The sequence below is a fragment of the Acanthopagrus latus genome, chromosome 8 (genome assembly GCF_904848185.1).
Source record: "Acanthopagrus latus isolate v.2019 chromosome 8, fAcaLat1.1, whole genome shotgun sequence".
Taxonomy (NCBI): Eukaryota; Metazoa; Chordata; class Actinopteri; order Spariformes; family Sparidae; genus Acanthopagrus; species Acanthopagrus latus.
The window spans coordinates 27,965,082-27,983,225 of NC_051046.1; the positions used below are offsets into that span (position 1 = coordinate 27,965,082).

The 18,144-nt window shown below is 40.9% G+C and overlaps 2 protein-coding genes across 2 annotated transcripts; both read left to right on the plus strand.

Annotated features, from left to right (window-relative positions):
* Window positions 1-691: 691 nt before the first annotated feature.
* Window positions 692-11,505, plus strand: chmp1a (charged multivesicular body protein 1A). The gene is made up of 7 exons (XM_037107276.1): window positions 692-854; window positions 2,869-2,888; window positions 2,989-3,066; window positions 4,550-4,696; window positions 4,830-4,958; window positions 5,165-5,358; window positions 9,259-11,505. Exons 1-7 carry the CDS (start codon window positions 848-850, stop codon window positions 9,278-9,280), a joined length of 597 nt encoding a protein of 198 aa, XP_036963171.1. The 5' UTR covers window positions 692-847; the 3' UTR covers window positions 9,281-11,505.
* Window positions 11,506-14,070: 2,565 nt separating this feature from the next.
* On the plus strand, window positions 14,071-16,552 carry slc10a3 (solute carrier family 10 member 3). The gene has a single exon (XM_037108171.1). The coding sequence runs from the start codon at window positions 14,537-14,539 to the stop codon at window positions 15,953-15,955; it is 1,419 nt and encodes a 472-aa protein (XP_036964066.1). The 5' UTR covers window positions 14,071-14,536; the 3' UTR covers window positions 15,956-16,552.
* The last annotated feature ends 1,592 nt before the right edge of the window (window positions 16,553-18,144 follow it).

The window sequence follows — 18,144 nt, forward strand, 5'->3', positions numbered from 1 at the left end:
AATCCAACAGTTTATGAATCTTGAACTTCTTATGGAAAAAATGTGTTTTTTGCTGTTGTTGTTGTTGTTGTTGTTGTTGTTGTTGTTTTTTCTCATGTCGTCCTTTGCTTTGATATCCGGGTACCTTCGTGGTACCTTCAGGTTATTACCGGGAGGATTTACTGTAAAAGTATGATCTCTTAATTACGAGATCTTTTCTCATAACTACGAGATCCTGATCTCATCCAAAATATCTCCTAATTACGAGAAACTCGTACTTATGGGATCAGGATCTCGTAATTATGAGAAAATATCTCTTAATTATGAGATCTTTTCTCATAATTACGAGATACTGAACTCATAAGTACGAGATATTTTCTCGTAATTATGAAATATTTTCTCATTATTACGAGATACGGTGTCTATTTTTTTTTTTTTTTATCAGTGAATGCAGTGCGCTTCCGTAGGTTTTGAATTGACTGCAACGCATAAAGCAACAGAGCTGGCAATATTTTTAATATACAAGGTTTTGACCAAGTCTTGTTTTTTCAGTATCTGAGGAGAACAAATTTAATTGAGGTGATACATGATACGTTTGTGCGCTTCATTATTTCATCCGTTGATTCATCATTATTTTGTTCTAATCCACTCCTTACCAGTTGGCGGCGGTACTGCGCAATTTCGCTGTGCCAACAGGAAAAACAACATCATGACGAAGATGGGAAGAAGAGTTTTGAGCACGTGACTAGTCTTTGACCAGGAAGTGGTGGCTCAGATACACGGTTGGATCAAAACAAACCAATACTCGCTTGTTTTGGAGCTGAATATTATTTTGCCTGTCATCAGCTGGGAGCACATTTGCCTTGACATGGAAGGTATGTCGTGTTTTAACAGATGAACGCTACGTTTCTGATAAATCGTGTCTCTGTTTTTAGCTTGCTATCTTGGGTGGGTGGCTAGCTAGGTTAGCTGTCAGACCTGTTTCGATTATCACCTCATTCGCTTATCTTTTCTGACTATATTTGCCATACGGGTAATTAATTTGGCCTTTGTTTTCATTTAACGTCTTGTGTTAACGCTACCTGTCACTCAATCTTTTCTATTACATTAGGAATGTCACACTGTTCGAAATCTGATTACTTTAGCTTCGACAAACGTAGACACAGACAGATACTTCCTGTTTTGAACCTGGGAAAAAAAATGAAGACTAATAACTGAAAGATACAGTATTAAATTGGACTATATATAAATAAGATAATGTATTGGCTGTAAACATTGACAGCCTTTCCGGAAACCAAATTCATGTACAGTTTTTGGTATTGTATTAGAACAATATGTATTTAAATAATGTTGTTTATGTATGGGTTTGTATTTAACAGCGTTTTCCTCCTTTATGATTTTATAGAACATCAATTTATACAGTTTCAGATTATGTTTTTGTTGCAGCTTTTCAAATCATAGTCAAAAATTTAAGTGACACCTCTGGGACAGTACTCCTATTCAAGAAATGCCAAGAAAGTCCACTCATTATATACACTTGCAAGGAACATGGATATCATAGCAGGCTTGATTTTGAACAATTTCTACAAATTTCATTTTTATTGTGATGGAATGAGTGGGAAACTTTGATGATGTTTGTTTCCTGAAATTGTGACCAAATCGTCCGGGTCCAAAATATACATGCAATAGTGCTAATATTTGGTTAGATGTCCGCTGGCCATTAAGCTTCCTGGCAGGGACTTGCTTCTTCAGTACAGTCCACATGATGGGAACACCCAGCTGCACCCAAGATCCAATCTTCTGCTGATGATTTTAGGTTTTCCTGAAGAATTTGGAGATAATCCTCCTTCTTCATGATTCCATTGACTTTCTGTAGAGCAGCAGATCCACTGGCAGCAGCCACACAGCGTAATACTACCAGAACAATGCTTGACAGCAGGTGTGGTGTTCTTGGGGTTAAAGGCCTCACCTTCTTTCCTCCAGAACAGATTGCTGCTCATTGTGGGAAAAAAACGCAATTTTTTTGTTTCATCATACCACAAAGTTTTCCTCCAGAAGGTTTTTTTTTTTTTTTTGTCCATGTGATCAGCTGCAAACTTCAGTCGAGCTTTAAGGCGCAGCAGCTTCTCAGCTAATGTTTATGCAAAACACATTTGACTGTGGACTCTTGACACCTGCCTTACAGTTGCTTCTAATTCACTGTGGACTTCCCGTAAAATGGTTTTTGACTCTAAACCATTCTGACCAGTTTTCTTTCAGCAGCAGGTGATAGTTTGCATTTTCTTCCTGATCATGGCAGTGACACAACTGTGACAGGCACTTAAAACATACAGTTGTTTGCACAGTTGATCTTGGTACCTGTGTCTGCTATGATTTTAGTTATTATACAAATCAATATCATTCATGCTGAGCTCCTTAGATGTTCCCATCTGTGTGTTTGTGACTAAGTCTAATGGGTGTATTAAAGAAGCCCTATTAAAGTGGGCACAGAAAAGTCATCAGCCGTAATCAATCAGTATCACTCAGAAGAAATGAAGACGTCATTGCTTCTAAGTAAAATTGATTTACACACCTCTCTATGATCACCAAAACTGATTCTTCAGGTTACTGTATATATATTTTTGACCCAGCAGGATCTTTTGTCTAATTGTTGATTAAATAAGTTAATTTAAAAATCCAATACATTGGCAGTGATGCAGTACTGTAGTCACCACTCTGTAGTCCTCTTATTGGTTACATGTCACAGATACGGGCCTTTTAACACTGAAAAATCCCTGAGCCCTGGCAGGTTCAGACATATAATGCTTTTCAAAATGTTTGTATTCACATATATATATATTGCTATATAACAGTTATTTGTAACAGTTATTTCACTCATTTTCTCCCCAGACACACTGTTCCAGCTTAAGGTATGTGTCTGTTAAAATATTTAATCCATATGAGCTTGATATAACTTGTAGGGGGGCATTATTTATTAATGTTCTGTACATGTTTCTCGTTGGTTAACAGTTCACTTCCAAGCAGCTTGAAAGACTTGCTAAGAAGGCAGAGAAGGAGTCTGAAAAAGAGCAGGCCAAGGTCAAGAAGGTGAGCACACTGGCCCAAGCTAAAGGCGAAGTCACATACCATATATTGTGATCACAATCTCCAACAATGTTTTCTTCTGTTTAGAGGGACATTTGTTGCATGTCATGCTCTTTTTTTATGCCCTTAACAGTTGTGTTATTGAGTTATGTATCTTTTGAATTTGGCCTGTAAAGAGTATTTTTTGACCATAATGTTTGGGGTTGTGCCCCAAATTGTTTTTTCTAGATAAAAAAGTCATAAATGGTGATAAATGGTTATCAAGTCCAGAAAATAATTGAATACATTGATAGATAACACAGTGAGTTAGTAGTTAAAATGTGTAAAAAAATAAAGTGTAGATACAATAAATACAAAGTTATTAATATTCCTATTTCAGTTATAAGTATCATTATGTAAGTATTTTTTATTGTTCAACAGTAACATGTTTGTTAACAATAAAAATTCTGGGTAGAAAACCTGCATCATGCTCTAACTTGCATAAAATATATCTGTCTTATTTCATGATATTATTTCAAAGTGTATACATCTAAAGGTAAAAGAAAATATTAAATCTGTAAAACCAACTGATTGAAGGTTAGATATAATAATAATCAGTTAAGACATGTCAAGATATGTTTTCTTTTTTACACTCCACGTAAAATGTTTTACTAACAAACCTGTCAGTTTTGGGTGGCTCTATGGTTGTTGTGCGTTTTGTAATCAGCAGATCATTTATGTAGAGCTCTACTGTTCAAATGCCACAGATAGTGGCACACATCTGTCAGCAGGGGGCAACACAACTTAAACACTGAACAGGGACTGCCTTGGTTGTTTTGTTAAATTGATATGTCGCTGAACTAGAGATCGGTAATTGTTTTTAGAGATAAATATTTCTGCTCTAAGCCCATTAGGCATCTCTGTCCCCGATTTAAAATGCATGTTTAGTTGAGAAGATTACAGAGGAGATATCCTGATGACTACTCTGATGGAACAATAAGGGTAGAACACTCTCTTATTATCTCACTGGCCAAAGATATTTCCCTGTTGAGTCATCATAGTTCTCACTTCTCATATCCTGTAAAACAGCTCACATCATGCTCATTTTGGTGGAAGGATTATCACTAACGTTATTTGAGCTACATTGTTCTATCCACTCACTGACACTACTGGAGAAGAATCCCAGAAACATAAAATATTAGAAGACTATAAGAGACTGATTTAAGTATTTTTTTGGCCTTTCTGGCTGTAATGACAGTACAGCTTGAAGATGGTGACAGGAAACAGGGTAAGAGAGGGGGAGTGACACGCAGCAAAGGGACCCGGGCCGGGAGTCAAACCCCGGTCCACTGTGGAGCCTCGGCCTATCAACTGAGCTAAGGGGCGCACCATAAGAGATTGATTTAAAAAAAAAAATCATTGATTTAACTGAATGAGATATACTGAAAGTGATTTGTAGAAACATGATTGATTTGGAGTGTTAATAATGTCTTTGTGTCATTACCAGGCTTTGCAACAGAAAAATGTGGAATGTGCCAGAGTTTATGCAGAGAACGCTATCCGGAAAAAAAATGAGGGTCTTAACTGGCTCCGAATGGCGTCTCGCGTCGATGCTGTCGCCTCTAAAGTCCAAACAGCTGTCACCATGAAGGCAGTAAGTTACTCTGTTTAATCAAAGCGTTGGATTATAAAGCCTCTGTTTTCATATTACGACATCACATAAGCTTGGGAGGGAAGGCTTTTTCAGAATGAATCAAATACATTATGAAGATATTTTTTTCCGCCAGGTGACCAAAAATATGGGCCAGGTGACCAAAGCCCTGGACAAAGCTCTAAACTCCATGGATCTCCAAAAGGTCTCTGCAGTCATGGATAAGTTTGAAACCCAAGTGCAGAACCTTGATGTCCATACCTCAGTGAGTGGCTATTATTTGTTCTTGTATGATGTGTGTATTTTCATTCAGCTTTCTTTAGGTATTTTCTAGTTGAACTAATATAGACTTCATTAGTTGTATGCAAAATTAAACAGTTAAGAACAAACCCAAACTTCTGAAAAATACTGTTTTGTCTGAGTTTTTGATGTTACGTCCCATATGATACAGCCATCTCTTTTCTACACCAGGTCATGGAGGACTCCATGAGCTCTGCGATGACGCTGACCACCCCTCAGGAGCAGGTGGATGACCTCATCCACCAAATAGCGGAGGAGAGTGGCCTGGAGGTGATGGACCAGCTCAACCAGCTGCCTGCAGGAGCCACCTCAGTGGGCGCCGAGAGCTCACGGAGTCAGGAGAAGGAAGACCATCTGTCTCGACGGTAAGGTCCACTGTTTAAACCTGGTAGAAGACAATATGTGCTCACTAGTAAGTCACAAGTTAAAAGAGACATATGTGTGTCTTGTCCATGTTTCCTTAAGCAAGAGAATGAATTTCCCTGCTCCAAACCTGATAAAGCTGTCTTTAACCTCTGGCACCAGGCAAACAAGTAGCACATGATCAGGCAAATTTGCAGTTGGAATCCAGCATGAGATCAGTAAATTAGATTGAACCAGCAGTTACAACACACATAACACAACTGTTGTGGTTGCAAAGTCATAGGTAACAAGAAGGAAACGCAATGTCCAGCTCAGAGACAGAAGCTGCATTGTAATGTAACCATAGGGGTTATCAGAATAGTCAAATGAGCTTTGGTTTGGTAAGTTACATGTGCAGAAAACGTCTTTGGAGTTTCCTCTTCTTAGCTGGTAGTAATTAACAGTTTCTGTGGATCCTTGTTACCTGTGTGAATTTTAGCACCTAAAATGTCTAAAATACAACTTCGACAGGTCTCAAAAACTGAGTGGATTATGAAGTGATGGCCACTTTTATGAAGTTGCATTAACTTCAGTCTCACTTGCGTGTTTTTAGGGTATGTTGTTGATTATGCTTTGACAAAACCACAGGAAAAAACCCAATATGGAACCAATAACATCAATATATTGGAGCAAAAATGGCTACTTAAAGCATTTGATAGAAATTGTTTCTGTTATGGTTACTGGTTACAGTATATTACTAGAAGGTCTTAGAATGCATGTATAATGATCTTAAAGATTTATTAAAAATCCTTAAATCTAACATTTTAGATTCTGCTGTCAGTCATTAAGGTTATGGTTGACTAAGAATTGACTGGTACTGACACCATAAATTAACTGATTTGTTGGCCAACAAAACTTTGATCAAGTTGATTACTGATGCAGGTATTTTCACTATTTTCTTACACTACATATATTAAGCAATTTATATTTTAAAAAATGGTAAATTGATAAAGAAATGTATTGATTTTCAGCTCTATTTTTGACTTTATCTCCAGGCCCAGAGAGCTGCTGGAGGTAGTCTGATCAGTAAATTGCTTTGTTATCTGCTGTGCTATTGTTGTGGTCTTTCTATCTAATCACAAGTTATTTCTAGAAAATATAATTGGGACACAACACAGGGACCAGCTTCCACATGCCAAGCTGTGAAATGCTCATTACGCAGGTGTTAAGATATAGAGGTGGTATTAATGTTATCTTGTTATTGACAGATTTCTGACTGGAGAACATGAGATTAGGCTGTTCTTGCTTCATGTTGAAGCAGGCTGACAGCTGGTAAAACTTTTCAAGAAAGACTTTTTGTAGAATTCTAATATTTAATCCTGGTGTGGAATGATCATGGTATGTTCATGATTTCAAACATGACACAGCAATAAAAAACGGAAACAAAGATAACATCATCAAATGGCATTCAAGGGAAGGGCTCAATTGCTTCTTTTTAGCAGGTTTATGTGCATTTCAAAATCCCACATATAGGTGTTAATGTTGGCATTAAAATAGTATGAATTCCTTTTAACATGTCAGTAGCATTTTGGCACTCTATGTATTTATTCTTTCTTGACCAGAGCTGACATCAGTGCTGATAATTAGCATAAGCTGATACTGGCCAATATGTTGGCTCGTACGATTTATCAGTCTTATTCTATTGTAAATCTAATTTTATTACAAAACCTTTATCACAAATGTGAGGCAATAGGCTATATTTTGCTTCCATCATTAAATTATATTTTTGAATTTAGAAAACATTTAGCCAGTACTCTCCCATTTAAAATTCGTTAGGGTCATAGTAGTTATAGCAAGTTCATGAAGCAGTTTTAGAACCTATTTGCAGGCAGACAATATGGATACCCTCTATCACAGTATGCCATATATAGTTATATACAATATTAATTGTCTTATACACTGCTCAAAAATGTAGGGAACATGTTATATTACACATTAGATCTTGATGAATGAATTATTCAATTTGAAAATCTTTACTGATGTATATTGTATAATTTGTTGAGAAATAAAATTGTGTAACAATGATCAGTAGAAACCAAATCATCAACCCTAATGTGAGCTGGATTCCAAATTCAGTTACATTATGGATGCAATCATGGATTTTTGATTCAGATATGTAAAAAAGTTAATACGCAGACTGAGCCGATTTGCGGAGACTCATTATGTGACTCAGAGCTGACTCCTAAACAGTCTGTGGTGTTAACTGGTGGCGTTGGATGCACCAATACATAATGTTTCATAGGTGTTAGGTCAGGGGGAACAAGAGGGCCAGTCAATGGCATCAGTGCCTTGGTGATCCAGGAACTGCCTACACACTCTTACCACATGACACCAGGCAATCTCTTGCACCAGGAGTAACCCAGGGCCCACTGCACCAGAGTAAGGTCTGACAGTCTATCTAAGGATTTCATCCTGGTACCTAACAGCAGTCAGGGTACTGCTGGCTATGACATGGAGGTCTGTGCGACCCGCCAAGGATATGCCTTCCCAGGCCATCACTTACCCACAGTCAAACTGTTCATGCTGGAAGATGTTGTAGGCAGCATAACCTTCACCACAGGGTCTCCAGACTCTCATGCCCATCACATGTGCTCAGTTTAAACCTGCTCTCATCTGGGAAGAGAACGGGGCGTCTGCCTAAACTGCCAGCTCTGGTGTTATCTCACGAGTGCCAAGCAAGCTGCATGCTACCTGTCTGTGAGCACGGGTCCCTCTAGAGGACGTCAAAGCCCCCATGCCATCCTCATAGAGTCTGTTTCTAACAGTTTGGTCAGAAACATGCACATCATTCTTGCGTATGGATGTGACATTCTGGAGGAGCTGGACTACCTGTGCAAGCTGACTGGGCTGCAGGTACTGGCTAATGCTACCAGAAGTGAAATGGACACTCGCAGAAGACAATTAGAGAAGAATCAGTCAGGAAGGATAAGGAGAGAACAATTGTCTGTGGTCATCACATACAAAACCATTCCCTTTTGGGGGGTTATCTTGCTTTTTGCCTCTCCATTGCACCTGTAGTCACTGAGGATGAACTGACCTGGTGTTATACTGTGACAGTGAAGTGTTCCCGTAAATTTTCTTGAACAGTGTATTAAAGTAAGATTACCGCATAGCCGATAGAGAAATTGTGTTTTTGAATTCATTCTTAATCCCAACAAACAATAAGTTTTTTGTTGGGCACAAAAGACACAAAAGGTAATTATTGTCTGATCAGAGTTACATATTCAAGCCACTTAATAACACAGAGCATACTCCATACTTCACTGATGAAAACAGACATGTTACGGACTTATACAGTGAATCAAATACTTCATCAGCTTGCTGCAAAAATAACATTAAAATCTGATGTATAAATCAGTCCAGCCATGCCCATTGACTCATACAACTATAGAAAAGGGATATCTTTATTTGTAATGGTATGGCAGAATATCTGCTAGCTGATATACTGATATACTTTATTTTGTTATCTCTGTGTGCTGTCAAGCAGCCTGAGCCATCATTCAGATCTGGGTGTGTCATTAACACCAAAGTAATTTAATTTCAACTTGATGACAATAAGGAAGACCTCAAGTATATTGAGGACATATAAAACTATAGAAAGCACATTCAACATAAAATTGAACACAAACGGAACACAACAAAAAGGCTCCCAGAGATTACAAAATAACAATTATTATTCAAATATGTGGCTAGAGTACTTAATATTATTAGTATTATTAGAGTATTAAGATCCCTTCGAATTGTGTAAACACTAACAGTTAGGAAATGTAATTCAGCACACTGCACCTTTAAGGCTTTTAGCTCATGTCACAAAAGCTCTTAACAATAAGACTCATTCTCACCACATTTCTCACTCTCTCCAGGTTGGCTGCCCTGCGGAACTGAAGCCTCCACCAGGAGAGGAGATGGAGCTTACAGCTGTGCGGAAGCAGATGAGCTTGGTGACGGCAGCAGGAGCTGTGTGTGTTTCTGTTGAACTGTTCCTACCAGGAGGACTTAATGAGCCTATTGATTACCATCTCCCTGCTCTATAAATACACACACACACACACACTGGGTAGAAATACCACCTGAGCAGGCATGGATCTCCCTCTGGTTCAAATTCCCATTTCGATCCATCTATTCCCGTTTCTATCTTCCCCTCTCTAAATCCCCAATGGATCTCAGTTTACCTTTCCTTCTTCTTATTTACCAACTTTTGTTTGCCTTTGTGTCCTCCGTCACCACTGCCCACTCTCCTTTTGGCTACACTCTCCAGTTCTCAAATTACACACTCTTGGATGAATGCTTTGTACAACAAGTAAATCCATTTTGCAAACTGTATAATGTACAATGATGAAAATGAAGATTTATTAAGCAGTTATAATAATTATAAGGGGATTGGTGTCCCTGGCTTTCATAAGGTGCAGGGTTGGTTATAGATATATGTGCATATATGTTTCAAGTTTTTTGGTCTCTGTCAGTTCAGCTTGGTTTAAATGGATGATTCTCTTTGGAGGAAGGAGACACATATAATGGGAAAGAAAGTTTTTGCTTATAGCTTACGACAAGTTGGTGACACTAACAGTCTCCTTCCATCGGATTCATCCAGTAAACACCTGCTTCATGACAAAGGACAATCATCAAAACTTTTGTTTGTCAGTGTCAAAATGGATGATTTATGTATTTTACTTGTATTCTGGTTTGTCGTTGATTATTTCTCATGCCTGTATTCAGATCTTTTGCTTTGAACGCCTTATTTATGGTGCAGGTGCTTGCATAGTTGCTTCCCCCGCCAGTGCCTGAAGGACGGTAAATTAGATGGCAAAGGGCAGCAAACTGACGCTCAGATGGCTGTTGGTCAACAAAAGGAATTTTCCATTCCTCTTCCTGCCAGACAAGCCTGAGATGGTCGGTCTTAACCAGCTTCACTTCAACACTGACTGTGACGAGTGTGAGCTTCAGTTGCCTGATCTGTTTTTTGTTTTTGGGTGCTTGATTTGAAGGAACAGTTCACCCAAAAAAGAAAATTCATTCATTATCTACTGACCCCCTTGTCAATTCAAACTCAGAAGTTTTGTTAAGTTTTCCTCTTAGAAAACAACTTTTCATTAGTATGAGGGTGAGTAATAATGACTAAAGTTCCATTTTTGGAGGAACTGTTCCTTTAAGTTTTTGGATGCCTCTCTTCTCCCCACCTGTCTAAGTTCCTTCCCAAACAGTTTTAGTTGAAGATAGACATGCGGGATCTTTTTTTTTTTTTTTTTGACAAGAGTAACTTGCTACTATGGCTGGCTGGTATGGCTTTAATAATATCAAAAGATTTTTAAGCCATATTGCAGTATACAATATATATCTCAATATTTTGAAATCTTTTCAAAAGTCCTTCATAAATGTTAGAACTAGGTGCCCAAATATTCCAGACTTCAATATTGGTATTGTGCCAATATTGTAGGCATGACTATTAGTACTTTCACAAAATAGTGTCAGAGATTTTCTGATTTCTGATTAATAATCAGTACTAGGGATATAAAATAACTAAGTGGGTAAAGACACATATTAGAGCAAGTAGAACAGCCTGGTAGATTCTGAAAATACCATTACGTTACTGTAATGCAGCCTTTAAAACCAGGAAAAGACAACACTCACATGTCAAATCACCATTTAACAATATCCAAAATCTAAGATGATATGTAGACGCATAACGATGATGATGTGTATCTTATGTATTTCCAAGCCCTAGCTGCTACTCCCCGCTTGCCTTGCTAACCAGGTATTTGTTTGAAATGAGTGTTTCAGTTAAAGAAGTGCTGCACGATTATTCATTATTCAGTAGCTGATGTTTTTTTCTTGTCTTTTGAGATCATGGCTCTACACTGAGTAGCCTGTTGAGTGATATGACTGTTTTTTGATGCATCTCTCTCTGAGCGTACAAAGTAAACAACAGTGAGAGCATTTGTGGGCCAAACCCACACCTCCACCTGTGACAGTGCATTGTCACCCTGTTTTCATTTGTTCATCTATTTTAACACAGGGAGGGTTTATTTATAAAATATTCAGCAGACTTTGCGGCACTTTTGTTTTGTATGTTAATCTCATGAAAATAAAGTCTTGCCATCTGACACATTCTATCATTTGTTATCATGGTTTGTCTGCTTAATACAGAGAGATAAAGCTGTATTATAGCTTTGTTGGACCAAATTTCAAGCAAAGGTAGCGGACACCAAAAGTCTCAATGCGAAGATGTCAGCTGCTACAAATGTTGCTTTTCTATAGTAGTAAGGGCACAAATGTTAGCTAAAGAAATCCACTTCAGCTTAAGTTGTCTTTCTTAACAGTATTCCAGGGTGTCCTGAGCAGAAAAGAGTAATCATTTCACTTGTTTTAAAACAAGTCCCCATCTCATTTAGGAGAATGTTGCAATGCTGTTTTGCTGTGAAGCTGGAGATATTTTAAGGGGGCTATGACACTTCACGTAGCCTTCTTTACAGCTTGCTTTAACATAAGCATTGGGTGGGTACATAATGACTACATTTTCATTTTTGGGTGAACCCCTCTTGTAGTCTCTGTGGGAAAGGGGTAGGAGTTTGGGAGCCCTGACCTGGTTGATGAAGTCAGCTGCAGCCAGGGAAAAAATGTTGGCATGAGGTCCCCTGTGGGAGGGGAGTGTATCGCAGCGATTGTGTGTGGGGTGGGATGGTTTGGTGAGAACTCACCAGGGACACCAGCTCATTCTCTTATTTTTCTCCGGTTACTCTCATTATTCTTCTTTTCCCTGCATGTTCATGAGGTGGACCCTAAGTGCTTTTTTTCGTTCATATTGAAACATTTTCATTTTGCCCAGAGCAAATTCACGTCTATTTATATCCAGTCACGTCTTTGCACCTGCTTCGTAATTGCTCACACCACCTTTACACTTATATTTGCTCAGTCTGAACATACAGCAGGAGAATCTTCACTGGGAGACTCCTGAACTCTATTTATAAAATCCTGACTACAGCCCTGTTGGTGATGTACCGTTGCTAAGCTGTCTAGCAGAGGATAACCTTGTATGGACTTGGTGCCAAACCTGCATTTCAGGACAATGTTCTTGGATTAGTCATCTGCTTATGATCTCATTAGAAACACACAACAGGGCTGATCATAACCACTGCTTTCAACTGGTTCATGAATATTCACCAAGAATCAGTATTCACAAACAAAGTGAAATGCAGGCTACTGTGTTCTCTGGGTGAACAGCTGAAGCAACAGCACAAACGTCATTTTTCTGTGATTTCTCACTAAAGCCATTACTGGGGAATTTGTTGAGATGGACAACTGCATCCCTCTCCAGTCTTTCTTTCCTGCTGCCTCCCCCCTTCTCTGTTTGCGAAATAAGTCATGAGGTAAATTATCATACCATGGGTAAATAATTAGACAGCCCAGGGAGGGGAGCAGCACAAATGCCAGGCATGGATTGTGCGTGCCTCGCAGCCCCATAACAACTGGCTGTCGCTCCATGAAATGTCAAAGAAGAGGCCCGAGCGATCACCCCAGCAGGTTGTCTTGGCGTGCACTGAGTGTTTCCACCATGGACTCCCCCGCCTTTTCTTTGTCTGGAAGCCTTGACTTAGCCATGGTGACAGAAAGAGGACGCACAACTCATGAAAACACAGTGGTGATGAACAGGCTGTCCCAGGACTGACTTGAACACAGTAAGCTGTGATACTTAATGCCCAGGATACACCTCTGGTGCACTCACTGGAAGAAAACCAGACATTATGAATTGAAAACACTTTTAAATATGTGAGTATGTCCCAGCAGGAGCCAGCTACTATAAAAAGGGATGCTCACAGGGCTATGCTGACAAAATGGAGCTCCCATCTGATGCCACGTTGCCGGGATCCGTAGCAGTGTCAGGTTTCCTGGTTGTGTCTGGTGTTTGTATATGACAAATAAGCAATAGCCTACTTGGCAGCCAGTTTGAAACCGGAAACTGCTCAGAGAGCATGACTGTGGATTTACCTCTATGAGTCAAATGGATCAGTCTCACAAGGTACTACAGGGATTAGAGATCAGGAGAAGATCAAATGACAGTGAGAGTCAGCAATAGAAAAAGGCAATACAGTTGACAATGTCAAAGGGTATCATGGACACAAATTATCACTGCAACTTGCAACATGTTATATCTTCTCAGTTACCACTTTAATATTATAGCTTAATTTTCTTCGAATTCCGCCATTTTAGCTTTGTCAGGAAATTAAATCCATGTCACCCTGTGCCTATCTGTGATGGGTAATCCCTGCACCCCCCCATCCCCCAGTGGACAGAAATCACGGTCTTCCCTCTCCCATGTGACCGCCCCTGCTCATTGGCTAAGGCAAGGAGACGGTTGACGCTTTGGGCCGCTCCGATTGGATTAATAATGGTTACTTCAAGGTGGTCACAGTTGACCAGAGTAAGACGGGAAGTGGTTGGATTTTTTCTTTTAAAATAAACCCATACGACTTTTCATCGGTCAGTAAACGGTTGTACTCAGCAATGTGGGGGAACATTATTAAATCAAGTTGATGTTATCAGTGACCCAAGTATGTCAAGTAAATCAACAAACGCAACCGGGTTTGGGAGCCTCTCGAAGTGAACATGCTTGATTTACCAGGGTGTCGGGTACCACTAATGTTCCTCAATTCAATACGGGGCTTTTACTGTGACATTTCACGACCGGAAGTCCGACTTTAACTGACGCTACGTTTACGCATACGTCTGAACAAGCAAGCTAACGGGAGCCGAGCTACGATGCTCTCAGTTCTCAATAATAATAACGGAAGGCGAGGAGAAGCCTTGGTCTGCCGGGACAGACATCTTAGCTGCGAGTAGACGAAAGAGAAGCGGTGAGAGACCTGTGTGAGTGTGTTTCCTGTGTGCCGGAGGCTGCTGCCGTAGAGCTGGGCTCGTACAGGACAGGGCGGGGTGATGTTTAGGTTCCGGTATAAAGGCAGCGAGAAAATGGGAACCAGACGAGATGTGGAGTCTGCTGCCGACACTGACGTTTTCTACCGGAGGCTAGAATGAGAAGTTTACCGTCCTGGTGTAACAGGCCGGCGGTGTAACTGGCTGGGGAGGCAGTTGGAAGGGGAGAAGTGTGTCTTTGAGGCGCCCCTCCGCCCCCTGCCCGTCACCAAGATGAGGACGCTATTTACATTCTGTTGTCTCTTCCTTATTACCCGCGGAGTGAACCGGGCGTGGGCCACCGGAAACCTCACTGTCGACAGCAGTAACAACACCAATCTGACGGCCGACAGCAGCAGCAGCAGATATATCAGAATCGGAGACGGCTCATCGCAGGAATTTGAGTTTCCTGAAAACACCAACGGCGTGATTGTAATCTCCAGCCAGTACCGGAGCGCCACGACCAGCAGGAAGGGCCGCCAGAGCTGGAAGCAGACGGTTACAGTCCGCTCCCTGGACCCGGAGGTGCTCACCATCCTTAATGTAACGGATAGCGGCCACGCAGGAACAGCCAGGAGCTACATCATCAGCATCCGCTCCGGGTTCCCAGGCAGGGCTCAGCTGCAGATCCAGCTGCTGGACATGGACCAGGACTCGGTCCCGGTTCTGATTGAGGAGAGGACGGACTATTCCATCAGAGTGGCTCCCGGTAATGACGACCCGGCCACCCGGCTCATCCAGTCGGGTGGCCTGTCCCATTTCTCTGAGAACCCTGTACTGTTTGCCTTGCTGCCCCTCATCTTCATCAACAAGTGTGCCTTCGGGTGCAAGGTGGAGGTGGAGGTGCTGCGTGGTCTGCTGAGGAGCCCGGTGCCTCTGCTCTTAGGGGTGCTGGGTCAGTTCCTGGTGATGCCATTGTATGCCTACTGTGTATCCCGTCTGGCCTCACTGCACAAAGCGCTCTCCCTGGGCCTGGTCATCACCTGCTCTGCCCCGGGAGGTGGGGGTGGTTACCTGTACAGCCTGCTGCTCGGAGGCGACGTTACCTTGGCTATCTCCATGACCCTGGTCTCTACGGTGGTGGCGGCGGCAGCTATGCCCTTGTCATCGGCTCTGTATGGTCGGCTGCTGGGTGTGCATGCTGCCCTACATGTACCGTTTGTGAAGATCTTGGGTACCCTCCTCTTCATTGCCATCCCAATCTCACTGGGCATGCTGATTAAGCTGCGTCTGCCTGCCCTCACACGTGTCCTGCTGGCTCTTATAAGACCATTCAGCTTGGTGCTCATTGTTGGTGGCATCTTTATGGCCTACCAAATGGGCGCGTCCATCCTGGCCAACGTCGGGCCTCAGATTGTGGCTGTTGGGGTGACGGTGCCTTTGCTGGGCCTACTGGTTGGGGCCATCCTGGCCAAGGTGGCAGGCCTGGCCCCACCACAGAGGAAGACGGTAAGCATCGAGGTGGGTGTCCAGAACAGCCTCCTGGCACTCGCTGTCATGCAGCTGTCCTTCCGCCGGGCAGAGGCTGACTTCGCATCCCAGGCACCCTTCATCGTGGCCCTCAGCAGCACTTCAGAGATGCTGCTCATCGTTCTGGGGTACTTTGCCCAGCGGAGGTTGTGTGGGTCTGCCATCCCCAGGAGTGATGCCTGATTGTAGCTGCAGTTTTTTGTTCTAAACTTTTTGGATAATGAACCCTTTCAAACCTGTGGAAAATTTGGTGTCCTACAGTCTTGGCTACAAGACACCCAACAATCACCAATCAAGTATTTATTGTTGTGATACACAGGACAGGGAGTGAACTTTTTGTGTTTTGTTATTGTTTTCGTATTTTTCATGAAAACCAAAGGCCTTTTACCCCTCTGAGACCTTTTTGTGTTGATTTTACAGTATGTACTTTTTAAAATCAGATTATACTGTGAGGTACTTATTGATGTAAATATTCATAAGAAGATAAATACCTATAAAAGAAAAGATATTTTTGTACCAGATTACTTTTTGTAATCAAAAAGCAAAGATTGATTTGCATCATGTTTACAAAAGGTCCATGTGTCTTAGCCTGGGGGAGTACCAGGGGGTGTTAAGTGGAATCATTTGTGAATCAAACAGGAACATGATGATGGTGATGATGATGTTTTGAAAGTATTTGCTACTGATTGTGTTCCCTGGATATGCGAATCCATGTACTTGAACATAAGAGGAGAGAAATGAGGAAAAAGTCAATAAAATACAATGTTGAAGCAAACATAAGTTTGTCAAGAGTATATGTACCAGGTAACATGTCTGAAAGGTCAGTGTTGTTGGAGAGCTGTGGGCTTGTTTGCACTTAGTGATTGTTTGGTTTCACTTTGCACACAGATGGTTAAATCAACAGTTCCTCAGTGTTTTGCATATTGAAAGAACAGCTCCACAGGTACATGTTGAAATTCTCAGGTGGAACATTTTGACTAATCATTTCTAAAAGCTTAGATACCAGTTTTATTCTCATATTTGATTTAATCAAACAACACATTTTTATGTCAGATATAGCAGAAGGTTATTGTTTCCTCTCAAACTGTAGTCTGGTCAGGGCAAAAAAGCCACTGAAACAACACTCACAGTATTGAGAAACTGCTAAAAACACAAAACAATACAAACGTAAGTGTAATCAAATCTTGCTATTAGTTTTCTTCAACAGGCAACATTTAATATTTTGGTTGATTCAGACCAAAGGAAGAATAATCATCAAATCAAAAGTGGCTACACTGACTGGACTACTTAAAGGGGACCTTTTAAGATAGACCTATAAGATATTCATCTTTGAAACGAACTTCTATTCTAGAAAATGTATGTGGCCCTGGTGAAGATTAAACCCGACCTCCCAACAATATTAAAAATTGCTCTTCAACCATTTACAACTTCACATCCTCAGACAAACAAAGCCAGTTTTGAACTTAAGACTCAGGATTCACTGTATTTAGAGGACTTCCTGCCAGTGATAAAAATAGATAACAGAAGAAATGCAATGTTATTGTTTCTACTCTTGTTTCTACTTTTATCAATTCATGCAGTGAAGGAGTTGAATACAAACTTCTTCCTTTTCAGGGTTCTGTGAACTGAAAAGAGGAATTAAAGTGGTTAGATTAAAAGAAGACCAGTCTGTGAACTACCATGGGGGAAAGTCCATGACAATGAAACCGTGCCAAAGGTCTGTATGGGCAGTAAATCTGCGACATGCCTCCAGTTCAGTACTGAACCAGATGACAGGGTTCAGTTTTTATCAGCTTGATAGTAAGCAATAGTTAAAGAACACAGCCAACTGAATGACTGTGTTCTTCAACTATTGAGGTAACCAACAAGATGTTTCAGAGTTCAGAATATAGACTGTTCACAATCAACACAATAGCCTTCCTTTTCCTGCCTTAGAAACAGCTCCCAGATCTAGTGAATGAAGGGAAAGGTTTTGTACTGAGGCATTTTTATGTGTACGCTGAATTTCCTGTTTACAGCACGCAGCAAGAGCAGCAGACTTTTATGTCCTGTTATTAACACGTTTTCTGTGGAGGTTTTTGGGTGGAAAACAAGAGAGTTGAGACCTGCTGTTTTGGCCCAGCAGATTGGTCTGATCTCTCAGGAATGCACAGCTGTAAAGCCTCCAGGCTGAGCTGAAGCTGCTGGGTATCTCAGTCAGTGCTGGTGTGCTTCAACCCCTGTGGCCTCCTACCACAGGAGGGTAAGTCAAGTTGTCTGTGTTTCTCCTAATGGAGTGATGACTGTAAGAACAATATAATCTCTCTGGGCAATGGCCACTTCCCTCTTCCTCTTTTTTTTTTTTTTTTACAGCATGTTATCTTTTTATAGAA

What these genes read in the sequence shown, in the direction of transcription:
- chmp1a (XM_037107276.1), top strand. An exon ending in ACACACTGTTCCAGCTTAAG is followed by an intron (nt 2,889 to 2,988) that starts GTATGTGTCTGT and finishes GTTGGTTAACAG; the next exon opens with TTCACTTCCAAGCAGCTTGA. An exon ending in CAGCTGTCACCATGAAGGCA is followed by an intron (nt 4,697 to 4,829) that starts GTAAGTTACTCT and finishes TTTTTCCGCCAG; the next exon opens with GTGACCAAAAATATGGGCCA.
- slc10a3 (XM_037108171.1), top strand. Translation starts at nt 14,537, where the DNA reads ATGAGGACGCTATTTACATTCTGTTGTCTCTTCCTTATTACCCGCGGA.